Genomic DNA, 20,886 nt, shown 5'->3' on the forward strand with positions numbered 1-20,886 from the left:
TTTGTATGTATTTTTCAGGCAAATTGATACACTTTAAGTCTTTTCTGTTACAGACTAAAAACAATGTTAATAAAGTTATTATTTTCTGTAGTAAATTTATCTATAGTACTTTTTTTGTTTCATTTAATGTAAATAGGGATACCATGTTTTGCAGAGGTGTACTTATAACTAGGGATGTCCTATAATGGCTTTTTGCCGATATCCGATATTCCGATATTGTCCAACTCTTTAATTACCGATACCGATATCAACCGATACCGATATCAACCGATATATGCAGTCGTGGAATTAACACATTATTATGCCTAATTTGGACAACCAGGTATGGTGAAGATAAGGTACTTTTTAAAAAAATTTGTAAAATAAGATAAATAAATTAAAAATATTTTCTTGAATAAAAAAGAAAGTACAACAATATAAAAACAGTTACATAGAAACTAGTAATGAATGACAATTAGTAAAATTAACTGTTAAAGGTTAGTACTATTAGTGGACCAGCAGCACGCACAATCATGTGTGCTTACGGACTGTATCCCTTGCAGACTGTATTGATATATATTGATATATAATGTAGGAACCAGAATATTAATAACAGAAAGAAACAACCCTTTTGTGTGAATGAGTGTAAATGGGGGAGGGAGGTTTTTTGGGTTGGTGCACTAATTGTAAGTGTATCTTGTGTTTTTATGTTGATTTAATTAAAAAAAAAAAAAACAAAAAAAAAAAACGATACCGATAATAAAAAAAAAACGATACCGATAATTTCCGATATTACATTTTAACGCATATATCGGCCGATAATATCGGCAGGCCGATATTATCGGACATCTCTACTTATAACAATTTTATAGACACATATTACAGTTTATAGTCACGGCAGAGAGTGGTGGCGCAAGAAGTTTTCTCCTTCTTAGGGGGAAAATAATTGAGGAACACTGGATTTAAGTATGATTTAGGGTTAGTTTATAGTACAATTAGGGCTAGAACTTAATTGACTTGTTTTTTTTGCTAAAGTAAGCAAGTTATAGGAATTTTTTTTTTAAAATAAATTGTGACTTCCTGTGCCAGGTCCAAGCCATGAATGAGGTGTCCTCCCTCAGCCCTTTCCCTGCCCGCTACACAAGCATCAACTTTACCACGAGCCAATCAGGTGAGCACAAAATGGGATGAAATGGCGCCCCCTGTCCGTCCTCTTGTCAAACGCAGTCGGCTCACAGGACCGTGACTGTAAAGGACAGACACATAATGACAGGGCTGCCAAGCCTCACGCCACACTTGGCATTTCGCACGCTTATATTTCCCCAAGCACTACTCTATATTTATTTTTTTCACGGCAATAAACTGTGGCCCTCGCAGCTTTGCCGTGATTGACCAAGCTAACCAATCCACCAGACCCTCAAGTCAAAATCTAACCAACCACAGAAGCCACTACGCGATAGAATAGAACAAAAAATATCAGTCTAAGCCTGAGCCCTGGAGAGAGTCCAGACTGAGGCCAAGGGGGGGGAAAACCTCATAGCCATAGCACACATAAGCATGTGTGTAAGAGGGAAACATCAAAGAACACAAAGGACATTCAAAACATTAAAAGAGCAGAGCTGATGCAACCAGCCACTTCTACATACAGCCACAAAAGTAAAACAACAACAAAAAAACACTGTGGTGGCCTCTGCAGTGTTGCACGCCATCGACTGCTGGGGTGGGGGGAGCATGGCCAGAGACAGGAGCGGACCCAACAAAGCAACCAAGAGAGCCGACTCCACCCTGGGCCGCCCACCAACTCTCGACCAGTGTCCAGTCCGCATGGATGAGCGAGGATACGTCCAAGGAGACCGAGGTGTCCGATACCTGCTCATTCAGCCAAGACACTGTCATCGTTAGGGGGGGGGGGGGGGTGTTAAAAAAAACATGTATCGCCGTATATATCCATCTTGGATCGCTTTCCTCCGACTGGGAGCGTACTCACAGGTTAAAAAGCCCAGCAGATCTATGAAGCTCAGCCACATGAACTTGGTCAGGTCTCCGAATATAATCTAGGAACAGACCAGATACAGATACAGTCAACATGGAAGTCAAAACTAGAGAGTATGTACTCATCATCATCGGCGGTCATTTGAACGAGTATGACGATCCTCCTGGTAGGGGTGTATCCCTTTATGGAGGATACCTGTGCGTGACTTTGTTTTACGTGGGGAGACTGGTGCACAGACAGTCACCACACGATCCTTGACAGATCCGGGTCAGGGTCCAATGGCATGGAGGCCAAGACGACTGGGGACCCTTTTCTGCTGCGGCCTTCATCCGCCATCGCAGCAGTTGTGAAGCTCCATAGGGTTAGCAATCATCCTCCGCCTGTTCCACCGTTGAGGTCTTGGGTTGTTACTTCCCCATAACTGGGCCCACATGGATATGGGGGTGCCTTCTTCCGCCATCGCAGCCGTTGTGGTGGTTCTTACATCTACCGTCTTCCGCCTGCTCCGCCGTTGAGGTCTTCACCGTATCCCTGGCTCGGTGGCAGTCAGGTACTAGGCCTTTGCCAAGGGCCACCTGGGGTAACAGTTGTAAAGGGGTTAACCTCCTAGTGCCCCAAGACCCCATAGAGGAGCCTCCACTGCCAGATGCACTTTAACGTCATGCCCAGGACCAAGACACTGTGTAGCCCGTCCGTCCCGGCGCTCAGCGCCAGCTCCGCAGCACCTGTCTCTTCATCCGCATCTCCTCCAGTCTCTCCAAACGGACTCTGGTGTGGCAGAGACCCAGCAGCTGGTCTCCATGGCCAAAAGGCTCCCGGGAGGCAGATCCAGAATGTTCACAACAAAGCACCGCAGAAGTCGCGAAAGTGCCACCCCTTGTCACACAGTCCCAAAGGGTCCCGAACCAAAAGGGGCAAAAAAAACAAAACATATGAAAACAAGAAGGAAACATCGGGAACACAAAAGGATGACACAAGAGCACAGAGCTCCTGTTTTCTTGGAAAAAAAATAAATCAAATAGAAACAATTTATTAAAGGAAAGTATTCAGAATATGGCAAAATATATACAGATGCATGTAATCAATAAATATTAAAGTAGCAGTTTTCAAATCAAATCAAACTTTATTTATACATAAAAGAAATGAAACGCAACGTGCTTTACAAACTTAAAAACAATACCCCGTTGACCCACATCCCCCATTATCGCACACACATACCGAACACAAACACACACACACACACACGTATACAAACAAACAAATGCACGGCTGAGTACAGAGGAGCCAGGTGAGTAAACACTATCACAGGAGCCGTCCGCACCGGGAGGTCTTTAGACCATGGCCACCAAGACCCTGACACAAAAGCGCCCCCGCGGCACGGCCGATAACCCCTGAGGCAGATGGCTCCCTCTGAGGAACGTTGGAAAGTAAACATAATAAAACCTGTAAAATGGTAAGAACCATGAGTAGAATAAAAGCTTGCATAACTAATAAGATAAAAAGTTAAGTATGAATGACTTTAATAAAATTAAAAAATATCAAGTACAAAACCCAAAACCAGTGAAGTTGGCACGTTGTGTAAATGGTAAATAAAAACAGAACACCATCCGTCCATCCATCTTCTTCCGCTTATCCGAGGTCGGGTCGCAGGGGCAGCAGCCTTAGCCAGGAAGCCCAGACTTCCCTCTCCACAGCCACTTCGTCCAGCTCTTCCCGGGGGATCTCGAGGCGTTCCCAGGCCAGCCCGGAGACATAGTCTTCCCAACATGTCCTGGGTCTTCCCTGTGGCCTCCTACCGGTCGGACGTGCCCTAAACACCTCCCTAGGGAGGCGTTCGGGTGGCATCCTGACCAGATGCCCGAACCACCTCATCTGGCTCCTCTCCATGTAGAGGAGCAGCGGCTTTACTTTGAGCTTCGCCCGGATGGCAGAGCCTCTCACCCTATCTCTAAGGGAGAGCCCCGCCACCCGGCGGAGGAAACTGACAACAACTCGTGATCTGATTGGCTATGGCAATTATCTATCAACTGTATGTGCCTGTTCACTTACAGTGCACGGACGCCCGCATTGTTGATTCTGAAAGCCCCGGGCAGATTTGGTACAGCATGGCAACATAAGCTAGCTGAATTCCGATTGGATACAAACTCTATGTGATGAGTTGCATGGTGATGCGGGGGTCGTTCTCCCAAGATGCAGACGGACTCCGGACACAATGTGCAGGTAAGAAATTATTTATTGGGATACATCATACAGGGAAATATAAAGGTGTGCTCATAGCACGGGAGGCAAAGCTAACGAGGCTAGCGTGGGAGCTAGCATACACAATCAAAAATCGTCAACTGTTGCGGGTAGCAAATTAGGAAGTCAGACCGATTGACCGGCAAAGGCAGGATTAAATGGTGCTCTGATTAGTGCTCGGGAAACAGGTGAGCGTCCCGAACACCAATCAGAGACAGATGAAGATGACAAGCACCCATGGAAACAGAAAACAAACCCAGGGGTGCACAAAAACAGGAACTGAGGGAGTCCAAAAACCAAACAGTACATGATCCGGGCAGCAGATCATAACACTCTAATCTAAAAACAACAGCTCTGGAAGGAGCATAATATGACATGAAGAGAATATGAATACTTTCAGGTATTTAGGGAAAGTAAATTACTTTTATCTTTAATTATGATCATGATTTCTGGCTATGTTAGGCCAGCAGAGAAGGCCTTGCTGGCCCTGCACTGTTTTTTACCGCATCTTGACACTAAAATCTCACTCTTGCCATTCTCTGAAACTTGGCAGCCCTGTAACAATGACATAACTCACATGGGTTCTGCAACGCTGCCCTCTTGTGGGCACAGCCTCAAATGACACCCATCTGCTGTGCCTTCACCCACAGTTCCCAGTACGGTCCCCATGATGCACCAGCTGAGCCGTGCGTCAGACTCCATCACCTTGTCCTGGCCTCAGCCCGACCGACCCAACGGGGACATCTTGGAGTACCAACTGAGATATTTTGACAAGGTGACCTCTCATATTCAAGCCGCTGATGCGTGGTCAGTGGCGGTGACGTCTCGCGGGCTCGGGTGTTCCTCAGGGCTCGGATGTGGACAGTGCGGTCAGCGTGTACAGCGAGACCAACACGTTGGCCGTCAACTCGCTCATCCCCGGATCCATCTACGCCTTCCAGATACGAGCGAGGAATGAGCGAGGCTACGGTCCTTACAGCAACACCATATACTTCACCACGCTGCCACTTGGTAAGAACACAACTTATCTATACAGTGGAACCTCAATTTATGAAATTAATTGCTTCCTGAGCACGGTTCGTTAATACAAAAGTTTGTATAGTGAAGCAGAGTTCCGCATAAGAAACAGTGTAAATATGAATAATGGGCTCCAGTCTCTACCATGAGTTGATTAACGTGGACCCCGACTTAAACAAGTTGAAAAACCTATTCGGGTGTTACCATTTAGTGGTCAATTGTACCGAATATGTACTTTACTGTGCAATCTACTAATACAATTTTCAATCAATCAATCAATGACAAAAGTCCATATTTTATTCAAAGGAGCCATATGTAAAAATCTGGCCAGAAATGGTACTGCAATCACGGTCATAATTCTGTAGTCCCCTATCCCTGACTGAGGTTGCCAGATACGCAGCCGAATCCAGCTTGATGGACTGGGCCACTCCAAGGAACTTCAAACTTCCACTGCCTCTTACTAGGAGTTGAGGTGCTGGGACCATAATAGCTGAATAGACAAGTGTTTTCCATCCATCTTCTTCCGCTTATCCGAGGTTGGGTCGCAGGGGCAGCAGCCTTAGCAGGGAAGCCCAGACTTCCCTCTACCCAGCCATTTCGTCCAGCTCCTCCCGGGGGATCCCGAGGCGTTCCCAGGCCAGCCGGGAGACATAGTCTTTCCAACGTGTCCTGAGTCTTCCCCGTGGACTCCTACCGGTCGGACGTGCCCGAAACACCTCCCTGGGGAGGCGTTCGGGTGGCATCCTGACCAGATCTGCGAACCACCTCATCTGGCTCCTCTCCATGTGGAGAAGCAGCGGCTTTACTTTGAGCTCCTCCTGGATGACAGAGCTTCTCACCCTATCTCTAAGGGAGAGCCCCGCCACCTGGCAGAGGAAGCTCATTTCGGCTGACACCCATAGCTATCTGACATTGCTCGTCAGATAACTGACGAGCAAGGAGCAGACAGAGGGAGGGTAAAGGGAACACGGCAATGGAAGGGGTACAGGGTATCCGTACATGTCTGCGTGTTTGTGCTTTGGAAGAGTGAGGGGTCGCTCTGGAATGAGAGAAGGGATACTGTCAGGTTCAAACACTGAACTATCTATTACACAAGACAAGAAGAAGGATTCAGGCAGAGATAGAGTAGAATTTTGCTCATAAGGAGAGAGGGGCTGTACACTCAGTTACAGTTTCACCCTACGCTCTAAAGTACAGTCCCACGTGCTCCTCTATTTATTCGGGAGGTCCCTAGTTAATATCACTGAGGCTGCTTCTGAAGGGAGGGGTAATGCAAGCAGCCCTAGTAGACACAATACATGATTATTCAGAATGGAAATGTGCTGGCACTTGTGATTTCGCCCTGTCTCTGTTTTTATCTGCGTTGAGGTACTCGATGTCCGTCCTCGGCTGTCAGCAGGCCGGGTCTGTAAACAAACTGCTGATACGAGACAACTCGCAATGGAAGATTACAAGTTGTGCCTTTGCACAGATAGAAAAGTACAACTTCAGCACAATTGATAACTTCTAACAGATACTGTCTTCTCCTCCGTGTGATATATTTCTGTTCTGGCATCTTTTACCAGAAAAAAAGGGCTTCATCGCAATTAAAACTGGATGTGGTTACTTAATGTGTTGTGCTGTGGTCATGCTTGTGAGTACCATGAATGTACTCCTCGCTAGCAGTCTTTTTTTAACCCTACAGCGGTTCCCTCCTTCTTTCCACGCTGGTCTGTTGAGCTTTTTTTGGACTCATAATTTAGTTAACAAAATGGACAAAACAAAGAAAAGGCACACATGTTGGAATGTCGAGGCGAGAGTCTTCCTGCAAAGCAAGTACAGTGCAAGGCTCCGCCTCCCAAACAATATTTTGCCCTACTTTCTTGCCTCCAGATGCCTAAATGAATCGTTCGTCCACAGAGACATGGTTTGCACACAGATGCATATTTGGCTTGACCTAAAAGTCCAGAAATCGAAATGTCCGCCTATAGAGGGGTTCATAAATTGAGGTTCCACTGTCACTGAGCATCTAACACTATCACAAAACGCCATATTAGGAACATCACACTAACGATTTGTTGGGCCGTGTTTGGCTTTCAGTATTGTATTCGCTGAAGGATCAGCATGCATTACTGGCCAAAGTATTCTTCGGCAAATCCTTGAGATACTCAATGGGATTCAGGTCTTGGAATATACCCATCTTTTAGGGGAATATTTTCCCCTCTTTGGGCAAAACAGAACACTGTTTTGATCGAAGAGATACACAATGATCCAACCCTGTTTTGTATTTGTACGCTCATGCAGATATTGTGTCCGTGTGCTTGGATGTAGGTCGGATCCGTTTCCAGTGGGGGTTGGTCTCTGCCACGGCTGCGCTCTGTCACCTATCCTGTTTGTGATTTTCATGGACAGGATTTTCAGGCAGAGTCGTGACCATGGCGGAAAGGGTATACGTCTCGGGGGGCTAAAGGTTGCGTCACTGCTGTTTGCAGATGATGTGGTCCTGATGGCACCATCGGTTCGTGACCTTCAGCTCTCACTGGAGCGGTTCGCATCGGTGCATCGGTGAGGTTAGCAGTTAGCGCTAGAGTCCACCTGCAAGCACACTGAGAACCATCACTCAGATAGCCTTGGTCCGTCTGTTTTGTCTGGTCTTGGGTTTGTTGGATTCGGTTTACACTTGACCCGAACCGTACTATACCAGAACAAAGAGTTGTGTTTTTACTCATCAACATATACCAGTATAAGTCAGGCATGTGACATCCATTTTGACTTATGTTTAACCCCTCCAAATACGCTTCCTAAACTTTTTACGTTACCCCTTCAAGATTGTTCAATAATTTTCCACTCTTTTGTTCCACAGAGGAGCATTCCCAGCAGGTCCAGAACCATCTACCTCTTCTGATAGGATCTGTGATGGGCGGGGCGGCGTTTCTGCTGGTGGTAGCGGCCATCGTGGTCGTGGTGGTGTTTCGCAGGTATGCGGTCTACCAGCCAGACCGAGTATTTACAACACTAACTTGCGTTCTTGTACTTCTGCGTGTTAGTAAAAGGAGGGAGAGTCCGTACAGCGACAGATTGCAGCGGTACATCAGCAACAGAGGTGAGACCTTCACAACGTGTTCGATGTTAAGTGTTACGCCTCACAGACTTTGCAATTCCAGGTGGAGTGAAATATTATGTAGACCCCTCCACGTACGAGGACCCTAGCGAGGCGGTTAAAGAATTTGCCAGAGAGATAGATTCTACTCATCTGAAGATCGAGGAGGTGATTGGTGCAGGTATGTCCCAGTCTTTCTTGCTGTCATCTGTAAAGCTACCGCATTCTAATATTGTGTAACTCTTTGAAAGAAGTCTCAGAGGTCCAACAAAAGCGCATTAGAACTTTGTTGTCCAAAATCAAGCCTAGATGTTCCTCGCAATCAGACCGTTTATGAGTGCTTTTTTTAGGCTGGGAACATGCTACAGCAGGGATCACTAACTGGTAGGGATGTAACAGTATCAAAATATCACGGTACAATTTTATCACGGTATTAAAACCACGGTACGATATGATTGTTGTTGTTTTTATATCAGTCTGGAATAGGCTGTTTCTAAAAAAGTTAACGAGCATTATAACTTTTAATCCTGCAAAGCCTGCTCAGTGGCCTTGTGGTTAGAGTGTCCGCCCTGAGATCGGTAGGTCGTGAGTTCAAACCCCGGCCGAGTCATACCAAAGACTATAAAAATGGGATCTATTTCCTCCCTGCTTGGCACTCAACATCAAGGGTTGGAATTGGGGGTTAAATCATCAAAATTATTCCCGAACGCGGCCACCACTGCTGTTCACTGCTCCCCTCACCTCCCAGGGTGTTGAACATGGGAATGGGTCTAATGCACAGGGTAATTTAACCACACCTAGTGTGTGTGTGACTATCATCTGGTCAGGATGCCACCCGAACGCCTCCTTAGGGAGGTTTGTAGGGCACGTCCGACCGGTAGGAGGCCTCGGGGAAGATCCAGGACACGTTGGGAAGACTATGGCTGGCCTGGGAACGCCTCGGGATCGCCCGGGAGGAGCTGGACAAAGTGGCTGGGGAGAGGGAAGTCTGGGCTTCCCTGCTAAGGCTGCTGCCCCCTCGACCGGACTTTGGATAAGCAGAAGAAGATGGATGGATGGATGGATGGATACCTCATAAACCAATTTTTGCCTTCACTGGCTTCGAATATATTTTTTGGGTGACGGTTTATGAGGCATTGACTTGTCCAGGGTGTAAGCTGCCCTCCGCCCGAGCGTAGCTGGGATAGGCTCCAGCACCCCCGCGACACAGAGCAAGACAAATGGTGGAAAAATGGATGGATGTTTTGACGATTCATCAAGAAGTTTTTGACTTTACTCGTATTTCCCGTGATGCACAGTTTTTTTTTGTGATTTCCATTTTGCGCTGCGACGTGACCTGGGAAATGCTCGAGGTAATGTTTTTGCCCGGGTTTGTTTGTATGTTTGTTTGCAACGTAACTTAAAAAGTTATGAATAGATTTTGACAGAAAACAACAATTCTTCTCATCTCCTACAAACAAACATCGCTTCCTGCTTACAGCGTTCTCGCACTGTGCAGAGGATTCTGGGAGATGTAGTTTATTTTCAGACCCGGACATTGCTAAAGCGCCAGAAAAAAACCACACGCCAAGTTTTTGTTCAATACCGTATATAATTTTTTGGCGGGAATCGGTTTGAATCGAGAATCGTGTTGAATTGGGAATTGATTTTGAAACAAATCATTACCCCCAAGAATCAAATCGTGTGGTGCCCAAAGATTCACAGCCCTACTACTTTTAGAACATCAATAAAGAGTCCAACACTTGTGTCCTCTCCAGCCCAGTTTGGAGAAGTGTCCCGGGGACGCTATCGTCCACCAGGCCGCAGGGAGGTCCTGGTTGCCGTCAAGACTTTGCGCTGGGGGGCGTCCGACAGAGAGAAGGGCATATTCCTTAGTGAGGCCGGGGTCCTGGGACAGTTTGATCACCCTAACGTGCTGAAGCTGGAGGGCGTGGTGACCCGCGTACCTCCGCCAAGAATCATCACAGAGTTCATGGAGAACGGTCCTTTGGATTCCTTCCTCAGGGTGAGCCAATGGAACACACCCAACAATATTTGGCCACACCTTTTACCGTCGTCCTCTCGTCGTAGGAGAACGAGGGTCAGTTCAGCATCCTCCAGCTGGTCGGGATGCTCCGAGGGGTCGGCGCTGGGATGCGTTATCTCTCAGAGAGAAACTTTGTCCACAGGGACTTGGCGGCCAGGAACGTTTTGGTCAACTCCAACCTGGTGTGCAAGGTGTCCGACTTTGGCTTGTCCCGACTCATGAGGGGCCTTGACCAAAACATGCCGACGTACACAGCCTCGCTGGTGCGTATGCTTGGACATCGGGAGATTGCGGCCTTATCCGTCCCGTGAAAGCTCCTGTATTTGACTTCTGTTGTCCTGCGTCAGGGAAGTAAGATTCCTGTGAGGTGGACAGCACCTGAAGCCTTCCAACACCGCAAGTTCAGCTCAGCCAGCGACGTGTGGAGCTTCGGCATCCTGATGTGGGAAATCATGTCGTACGGAGAACGTCCATACTGGGACATGAGTAATCAGGAAGTAAGTAAAGTGGACAATTTTCAATGGCTGTATACTTGTGGGCAAGGTATTTTATTTTATAAGTTGTCATAAGTAGTACGTAGTAGTAGTAAGACAGTTCACACTGTTAATTATGGTGATTGATATTGACGTGCAATTACCACTGATTTTCTTTCCAATGTAATACCAAGTCAAATTCAGACTGGTATCGGCGATTCTGATCCGATACCGATACTTTGTGCAAATATACCTGACATGTCTGCTAACATCTACAATGTTGTGTATTTCAAATAACAGCACTCTAAGTCTAGGACTAGATCGTACCAATCTAAGTCTAAGAGTAGATCGGACCCACATATGTCTAAGACTAGATCCGACCAATCTAAGTCTATGCTAGATCCGAACAATCTAAGTCTAAGACTAGATCTGACCAATTTAAATCTAAGACTAGATCCGACCATTCGAAGTCAAAGACTAGATCTGATCAATATAAGTCTAAGACAAGATTCGACCAATATAAGTCTATGCTAGATCCGACCAATCTAAGTCTAGGACTATATTCGACCAAACTAAGACTAGATCCGACCAATCTAAATTTAAGACTAAATCTGACCAATGTAAGATTAAGACTAGATCTGACGAATCCAAGTCTAAGACTAGATCCGACCAATCTAAGTCTATGCTTGATCCGACCAACCTAAGTCTAAGACTAGATCCGACCAATCAAAGTCTAAGACTATATTCGACCAATCTAAGTCTAAGTCTAGATCTGAAAAATATAAGTCTAAGACTAGATCCGACCAATCTAAGTCTATTTTAGATCCGACCAATCTAAGTCTAGGACTATATTCGACCAAACTAAGACTAGATCCGACCAATCTAAATTTAAGACTAAATCTGACCAATCTAAGATTAAGACTAGATCTGACGAATCCAAGTCTAAGACTAGATCCGACCAATCTAAGTCTATGCTTGATCCGACCAACCTAAGTCTAAGACTAGATCCGACCAATCTAAGTCAAAGGCTATATCCAACCAATCTAAGTCTAAGTCTAGATCTGACCAATCTAAGTCTGTGCTAGATCTGACCAATTCAGGACCAGATCCGACCAAACTAAATATAAGACTAAATCTGACCAATCTAAGATTAAAAGTAGATCTGACAAATCCAAGTCTAAGACTAGATCCGACCAATCTAAATCGAAGACTAGATCTGACCAATCTAAGTCTAAGACTAGATCTGACCAATCTAAATCTAAGACTAAATCTGACCAATCTAAGTCTAAGACTAGATCTGACCAATCTAAGTCTAATTTTGCGTGGCTGCGCTGTCATGTTGTCATGCTAGCATGCTAACTTTTTAGGCAATTTTTGCAAACCAGCGTCTAAGCGCGTTTACCGTCCTATCGCAGGTAATGAAGGCTGTAGCGGACCAGTATCGCCTCCCGGCGCCCACCAGCTGCCCCTCAGCCGTCCACTCTCTCATGCTGCAGTGCTGGCAGGCCGAGCGAGGGGACCGGCCGCTTTTCGAGTCCATCCTGTCCTCCTTGGACAGACTCATTAGGCATCCCGTGTCACTCAAAGCCGACATCCCTCGGTGAGTCTGCTCCGGTATACGTTAAAATAATATTGCTATAAACCCACGCTTGTCTCCGGTTGCAGGGGTTGCTCACAGCCACTGCTAAGCCCCACCCCCACAGACTTCTCGTCGGTCGCGACCGTCAGTGATTGGCTGAGAGCACTGAGGATGGAGAGGTACCATGATGAGTTTGAGCGAGCACACCTGGACACGCTCGACCGAGTGAGCCGCCTCACCGTGGAGTGAGTACACCTTGGCTCTGAAATTGAACGATTATTTTGTATGTACTGTAAAACTATAAAAAAATATGAATACAACTGATTTGACACTGATTCATAGTCATTAGAACATGTCTATGGATGTTCTCATTCATACTGGTCATTGTAATCTCTAGTCAGATCTAGACTAGAGCTGACCAATCTAAGTCTAATACTAGATCTGACTAATTTAAGTCTAAGACTAGAGCTGACCAATCTAAGTCTAAGACTAGATCTGATTAATTTAAGTCTAGGACTAGATCTGACAAATCTAAATCGAATACTAGATCTGACCAATCTACGTCTAAGACTGGATCTGACCAATCTAAATCTAAGACTAAATTTGACCAATCTAAGTCAAAGACTAGATCTGACCAATCTAAGTCTAAGACTAAATCTGACTAATCTAAGTCTAAAACTAGATTTGACTAATCTAAGTCTAAGACTAAATCCGACTAATCTAAGTCTAAGACTAGATCCCACCAATCTAAGTCTAAGACTAGAGCCGACCAATATTAGTCTAAGACTGAATCCGACCAATCTAAGTCTAAGACTAAATTCGACCAATCTAAATCTAAGACTAGATCCGACTAATCTAAGCCTAAAACTAGATCCAACCAATCTAAATTTCAGTCTAGATTTGACCAATCTAAGTGCAAGACTACATCTGACCAATATAAGTCTAAGACTAGATCCGACCAATCCAAGCCTAAAATAGATCCGACCAATCTAATACTAAGACTAGTTCTGACCAAATCTAAGATTAAGACTAGATCTGAATAATCGAAGTCCAAGACTACATATGACCAGTCTAAGTCTAAGACTATATCTGACCAATCTAGGTCTAAGACTATATCTGACCAATTTAAGTCTAAGACTAGATCCCACCAATCTAAGTCTAAGACTAGATCTGACCAATCTAAGTCTAAGACTAGATCTGACCAATATAAGTCTAAAACTATAATTGACCAATCTAAGTACAAGACTAGATCCAACCAATTTAAGTCTAAGACTAGATCCAACCAGTCTAAGACTAGATCCGACCAATCTAAGTCCAAGACTAGTTCTGACCAATCTAAGTCCAAGACTAGATCTGACCAATTTAAATTCAGACTAGATCCGACCAATCTAAGTCTAAGACTATATTTGACTAATCTAACTTCAGACTAGATCTGACCAATCTAAGTCTAAGACTAGATCTGACTATTCTAAATTCAGACTAGATCTGACCAATCTACACTACCGTTCAAAAGTTTGGGGTCACCCAAACAATTTTGTGGAATAGCCTTCATTTCTAAGAACAAGAATAGGCTGTCGAGTTTCAGATGAAAGTTCTCTTTTTCTGGCCATTTTGAGCGTTCAATTGACCCCACAAATATGATGCTCCAGAAACTCAATCTGCTCAAAGGAAGGTCAGTTTTGTAGCTTCTGTAACGAGCTAAACTGTTTTCAGATGTGTGAACATGATTGCACAAGGGTTTTCTAATCATCAATTAGCCTTCTGAGCCAATGAGCAAACACATTGTACCATTAGAACACTGGAGTGATAGTTGCTGGAAATGGGCCTCTATACACCTATGTAGATATTGCACCAAAAACCAGACATTTGCAGCTAGAATAGTCATTTACCACATTAGCAATGTATAGAGTGTATTTCTTTAAAGTTAAGACTAGTTTAAAGTTATCTTCATTGAAACTTACAGTGCTTTTCCTTCAAAAATAAGGACATTTCAATGTGACCCCAAACATTTGAACAGTAGTGTAAGTCTAAGACTAGATCTGACCAATATAAGTCTAAGAATATATCTGACCAATCTAAGTCCAAGACTAGATCTGACCAATTTAAGTCTGAGACTAGATTTGACCAGTCTAAGACTAGATCCGACCAATCTAAGTCTAAGACTAGTTCTGACTAATCTAAGTTCAGACTAGATCTGACCAATCTAAGTCTAAGACTAGATCTGACCAATATAAGTCTAAGAATATATCTGACCAATCTAAGTCCAAGACTAGATCTGACCAATTTAAGTCTAAGACTAGATCTGACCAGTCTAAGACTATATCCGATCAATCTAAGTCTAAGAGTAGTTCTGACTAATCTAAGTTCAGACTAGATCTGACCAATCTAAGTCTAAGACTAGATCTGACCAATATAAGTCTAAGAATATATCTGACCAATCTAAGTCCAAGACTAGATCCGACCAATTTAAGTCTAAGACTAGATCTGACCAATATAAGTCTAAGACTAGTTCTGACTAATCTAAGTCTAAGAGTAGATCTGACCAATCTAAATTCAGACTAGATCTGACCAATCTAAGTCTAAGACTAGATTTGACTAATCTAACTTCAGACTATATCTGACCAATCTAAGTCTAAGACTAGATTTGACCAATATAAGTCTAAGACTATATCTGACCAATCTAAGTCCAAGACTAGATATGACCAAATATAAGTCTAAGACTAGTTCAGACCAGTCTAAGTCTATGATCATGACCATGAACTGATGAAGTCTACTGGGATGAGAGACCAAAGGTCTTCTAAGACCAAGCCAACAGTCCAGTAGTGATGGACTGAGAGTCATCAACATGTTCTTCATCCAGAACCAGAATATGACTTGGATCAACACCTGGTAGTCACAGAGTGTCAGACATGTTGTGTGAAAGAACCCTGCACTCATGTACATGTCAGACATGTTGTGTGAAAGAACCCTGCACTCGTGTACATGTCAGACATGTTGCTGTGAAAGAACCCTGCACTCATGCACATGTCAGACATGTTGTGTGAAAGAACCCTGCACTCATGTACATGTCAGACATGTTGTGTGAAAGAACCCTGCACTCATGCACATGTCAGACATGTTGTGTGAAAGAACCCTGCACTCATGCACATGTCAGACATGTTGTGTGAAAGAACCCTGCACTCATGCACATGTCAGACATGTTGTGTGAAAGAACCCTGCACTCATGTACATGTCAGTGTTGCTGTGAAAGAACCCTGCACTCATGTACATGTCAGACATGTTGTGTGAAAGAACCCTGCACTCATGTACATGTCAGACATGTTGTGTGAAAGAACCCTGCACTCATGTACATGTCAGACATGTTGCTGTGAAAGAACCCTGCACTCATGTACATGTCAGACATGTTGTGTGAAAGAACCCTGCACTCATGCATATGTCAGACATGATGTGTGAAAGAACCCTGCACTCATGTACATGTCAGTGTTAATGTGAAAGAACCCTGCACTCGTGTACATGTCAGACATGTTGTGTGAAAGAACCCTGCACTCATGTACATGTCAGACATGTTGTGTGAAAGAACCCTGCACTCATGTACATGTCAGACATGTTGTGTGAAAGAACCCTGCACTCATGCACATGTCAGACATGTTGTGTGAAAAAACCCTGCACTCATGCACATGTCAGACATGTTGTGTGAAAGAACCCTGCACTCATGTACATGTCAGTGTTGCTGTGAAAGAACCCTGCACTCATGTACATGTCAGACATGTTGTGTGAAAGAACCCTGCACTCATGTACATGTCAGACATGTTGTGTGAAAGAACCCTGCACTCATGTACATGTCAGACATGTTGCTGTGAAAGAACCCTGCACTCATGTACATGTCAGACATGTTGTGTGAAAGAACCCTGCACTCATGTACATGTCAGTGTTGCTGTGAAAGAACCCTGCACTCATGTACATGTCAGACATGTTGTGTGAAAGAACCCTGCACTCATGTACATGTCAAACATGTTGTGTGAAAGAACCCTGCACTCATGTACATGTCAGACATGTTGTGTGAAAGAACCCTGCACTCATGTACATGTCAGACATGTTGTGTGAAAGAACCCTGCACTCATGTACATGTCAGACATGTTGTGTGAAAGAACCCTGCACTCATGTACATGTCAGACATGTTGTGTGAAAGAACCCTGCACTCATGTACATGTCAGACATGTTGTGTGAAAGAACCCTGCACTCATGTACATGTCAGACATGTTGCTGTGAAAGAACCCTGCACTCATGTACATGTCAGACATGTTGTGTGAAAGAACCCTGCACTCATGTACATGTCAGACATGTTGTGTGAAAGAACCCTGCACTCATGTACATGTCAGACATGTTGTGTGAAAGAACCCTGCACTTATGTACATGTCAGACATGTTGCTGTGAAAGAACCCTGCACTCATGTACATGTCAGACATGTTGTGTGAAAGAACCCTGCACTCATGTACATGTCAGACATGTTGTGTGAAAGAACCCTGCACTCATGTACATGTCAGACATGTTGTGTGAAAGAACCCTGCACTCATGTACATGTCAGACATGTTGTGTGAAAGAACCCTGCACTCATGTACATGTCAGACATGTTGTGTGAAAGAACCCTGCACTCATGTACATGTCAGACATGTTGTGTCAAAGAACCCTGCACTCATGTATGTATGTATGTATGTATATATATATACATATATATATATATATATATATATATATATATATATATATATATATATATATATATATATATATATATATATATATATATATATATATATATATATATATATATATATATATATATATATATATATATATATATATATATATATATATATATATATATATATATGTCAGGTTGTTGGGTTTTGGCATTATATATTAATATTATTTAAAAAATACACAATAAAAATAAGTGAATTAATATATACAGTATTTATATATATATATATATATATATATATATATATATATATATATATATATATATATATATATATATATATATATATATATATATATATATATATATATAAATACTGTATATATATATATATATATATATATATATATGTATATATATATATATATATATGTATATATATATATATATATATATATATATATATATATATATATATATATATATATATATATATATATATATATATGTGTATTTATTTATGTCTGTTTGTATGTATGTATGTATACATGTATATTTATGTATGTGTATAAAATGTGTATGTCTATGTGTTAGTGTATATACAGGTATATATATACATATATATATATATATATATATATATATATATATATATATATATATATATATATATATATATATATATATATATATATATATATATATATATATATATATATATATATATATATATTCAAAGCTTAGTTTATAATTTTTAGGTAAGTAATTTTAATGACTGATATTTTGTGTCGTGTTTTTTGTACATTCCATTTTACTTTTATTGCTCATTGTAAAGTTTATTTTAGTAATTTTAAAAAGTGTTTATGAGTTCTGAACTCTGCTTCTTGGAAATTGTTATATTATATATGTACATATATATATTTATTTATATAAAGTTCATTTAAATCTATCTACATATACAGTGTATATTGCACCAACAAACACAATGTATTACTGTTGTTTTATTTTAATAACATAAATAACAAAATCATTTTTTTTTGTCAAAGTAGCTCAAATAACGATAAACAATTGTAATAATACAACGTATGGTGCAGATGGAAAAAAGAAATCACACAAAATGTTTTGGACGTTTTTTCCTTTTTTTTCGGTTTAAAAGAAGTTCAGAAAAAAACAAACAAAAAAAAAAAAAACATTACCAACACGAGAAGCATTTTTCTATAGTGTAGATAATGGATGGACGGATCTCTCGGCAAGAAGAAATCTGGCTGCTCTGAACTCTGCATCTTCTCCTGTGTGGCCTTCAGGGACATCCAGAACCTGGGCGTGAACCTGCTGGGCCACCAGAGGAAGATCTTCAGCGCCGCCCAGCAGCTGAAAGCACATCTCAGCCATGGACAGGTGGAGGTGTGACCCCCCCACCCCCCCCCCCCCCACCACCACCACGGAGACAATCTGCTGATGTCAGCACAAAAAGACTTGTAGAAGACAAGATGCACTATGAGGAGGAGAACTTCTTTCACACTCTCCTCCTTTCTCCAACATCCCTTCACTTCCTCCATACACATTCTTTTTTTTCTTCTTTTTTTTTTTTACTAATGACACCGTTCATTTTGTGTCATAAAGTGATGGAAGTACAAGCTGGAACGTGATGAAGTCATAAGAATCAGCATATCAGGGCCTCCTTCTCACTTGTAGGGACATTTTGTATGAGCAGCACACACACTTGTGTGTACACAAGTCACACACACACACACACACACACACACTTCACTTTGTTTACTTTGTGTGAGTGTGTGACACGACACAACAGTTATGGTGTGTGTTTGTGCGTGTTTGTGTGTGTGTGTGTGTGTGTGTGTTCTTGTATTTCCCCCCTTCTTGAGACATGAAGAAGGAAAAGTATCTTCCATATGAGGAGGTGTGAACAAGTGATGACATAAATCAAGGTCCCAATAACATTGCATCTAATAGAGAATGTCTCATTGGCACCCCTGGTGGTGACATCTATCAACATGAGGGTGGTCCCAAAAAGGAGGGATTTCTTTTCAAATTGACTGTGTGTCGCTTTTAAAAGTGGTCAACATATGAAATAACAAGTGTGTGTAAGACATTGAAATCCGTCCCCTTTGGCCAATATTAATTTAAAAAATTTATAAATATGTAAAAAGAGACAAACTGTTATACCTTGAAGTAAATAATGAAGATTAAAACCAATTACGAAACAAAAAATTAAAAAACTTTTTTTTTTTTTTACTAAAAGCAGTCTTTTTCTCACAATGTGACAACTTTTTTCTCCAAAATTTAGGAGCAATTTGTCATATTATTTCTGTTTCTGTAATATCACAATATTTTCTCGTAAAATTATAACTTTTTTATGTAAAATTATGTTTTTTTTAATGCAAGATGGTGACATTTGTCATATAAAATTCGGACTTTTATCGCAATATTGCCAATGTTTATGTAGTTCTTGTAAAATAGTGAATTTTTTTTTGGTAAAATGATGACTTTTGTCATCATTTTGCCAAGTAAAATTCCAATCCTTATTATAATATTGCCAACATTTTTAAGTTTTCTTATAGAATTTTGACTTCTGTCTATTAAAATTACGACTCTTTTCATAAAATTGCCAACATATGAAGCTTTTCTTGTAAAATTGCGACTGTTATTGAGTAAAATTCCAAGTTTTATCATCATATTGCACAAATGTTCAGTTCAGGAGGGATTTTTCAAATTGACTGTGTGTCGCTTTTAAAAGTGCTCCCCCTCTGGTCAACATATGAAATAACAAGTGTGTGTAAGAAATTGAAATCCGTCCCCTTTGGCCAAAATTAATTTAAAAAAATAAATAAATAAATATGTATATAGAGACATACTGTAATACCTTGAAGTAAATAATGAAGATTAAAAAACAATTACGAAACAAACATATTTTTTTACTAAAAGCAGTCTTTTTCTCACAATGTGTCAACTTTTTTCTCCTAAATTTAGGAGCAATTTCTCATATTATTTCTGTTTCTGCAATATCGCAATATTTTCTCGTAAAATTATTAATTTTTTATGTAAAATTATGTTTTTTTTTAATGCAAAATGGTGACATTTGTCATATAAAATTCGGACTTTTATCACAATATTGCCAATGTTTTTGTTGTTCTTGTAAAATAGTGAAATTTTTTTTTAGTAAAATGATGACATTTGTCATCATTTTGCCAAGTAAAATTCCAATCATTATTATAATATTGCCAACATTTTTAAGTTTTCTTATAAAATTGTGACTTCTGTCGATTAAAATGATGACTCTTTTTATAAAATTGCCAACATATTAAGCTTTTTTTTTGTAAAATTGCGACTGTTATTGAGTAAAATCCCAAGTTTTATCATCATATTGCACAAATGTTCAGTTCAGGAGGGATTTTTCAAATTGACTGTGTGTCGCTTTTAAAAGTGCTCCCCCTCTGGTCAACATATGAAATAACAAGTGTGTGTAAGAAATTGAAATCCGTCCCCTTTGGCCAAAATTAATTTAAAAAATAAATAAATAAATATGTATATAGAGACATACTGTAATACCTTGAAGTAAATAATGAAGATTAAAACCAATTACGAAACAAAAAATTACAAAACATTTTTTTTTTTACTAAAAGCAGTCTTTTTCTCACAATGTGTCAAATTTTTTCTCCTAAAATTAGGAGCAATTTCTCATATTCTTTCTGTTTCTGTAATATCGGCATATTTTCTTGAAAAATTATTACTTTTTTATGCAAAATTATGTTGTTGTTTTTTAATGCAAAATGTTCATATAG

General features: G+C 41.3%; 1 protein-coding gene across 1 annotated transcript in view; it reads left to right on the plus strand.

The window, feature by feature from the left end:
* LOC133659835 (ephrin type-B receptor 5-like) overlaps positions 1-19,303 on the plus strand; it is a 101,710-nt gene extending 82,407 nt beyond the window's left edge. The window contains exons 7-18 of the mRNA XM_062062621.1: positions 1,069-1,150; positions 4,861-4,985; positions 5,059-5,221; positions 8,070-8,184; positions 8,254-8,309; positions 8,371-8,487; positions 10,064-10,311; positions 10,377-10,595; positions 10,680-10,829; positions 12,221-12,405; positions 12,471-12,629; positions 18,391-19,303. Coding sequence (XP_061918605.1) covers positions 1,069-1,150; positions 4,861-4,985; positions 5,059-5,221; positions 8,070-8,184; positions 8,254-8,309; positions 8,371-8,487; positions 10,064-10,311; positions 10,377-10,595; positions 10,680-10,829; positions 12,221-12,405; positions 12,471-12,629; positions 18,391-18,496 — 1,725 coding nt within the window. The 3' untranslated portion in view covers positions 18,497-19,303. The remainder of the gene's footprint in view (positions 1-1,068; positions 1,151-4,860; positions 4,986-5,058; positions 5,222-8,069; positions 8,185-8,253; positions 8,310-8,370; positions 8,488-10,063; positions 10,312-10,376; positions 10,596-10,679; positions 10,830-12,220; positions 12,406-12,470; positions 12,630-18,390) is intronic.
* Positions 19,304-20,886: the final 1,583 nt, after the last annotated feature.

The sequence above is a fragment of the Entelurus aequoreus genome, linkage group LG11 (assembly GCF_033978785.1).
Source record: "Entelurus aequoreus isolate RoL-2023_Sb linkage group LG11, RoL_Eaeq_v1.1, whole genome shotgun sequence".
NCBI classification, from domain to species: domain Eukaryota; kingdom Metazoa; phylum Chordata; class Actinopteri; order Syngnathiformes; family Syngnathidae; genus Entelurus; species Entelurus aequoreus.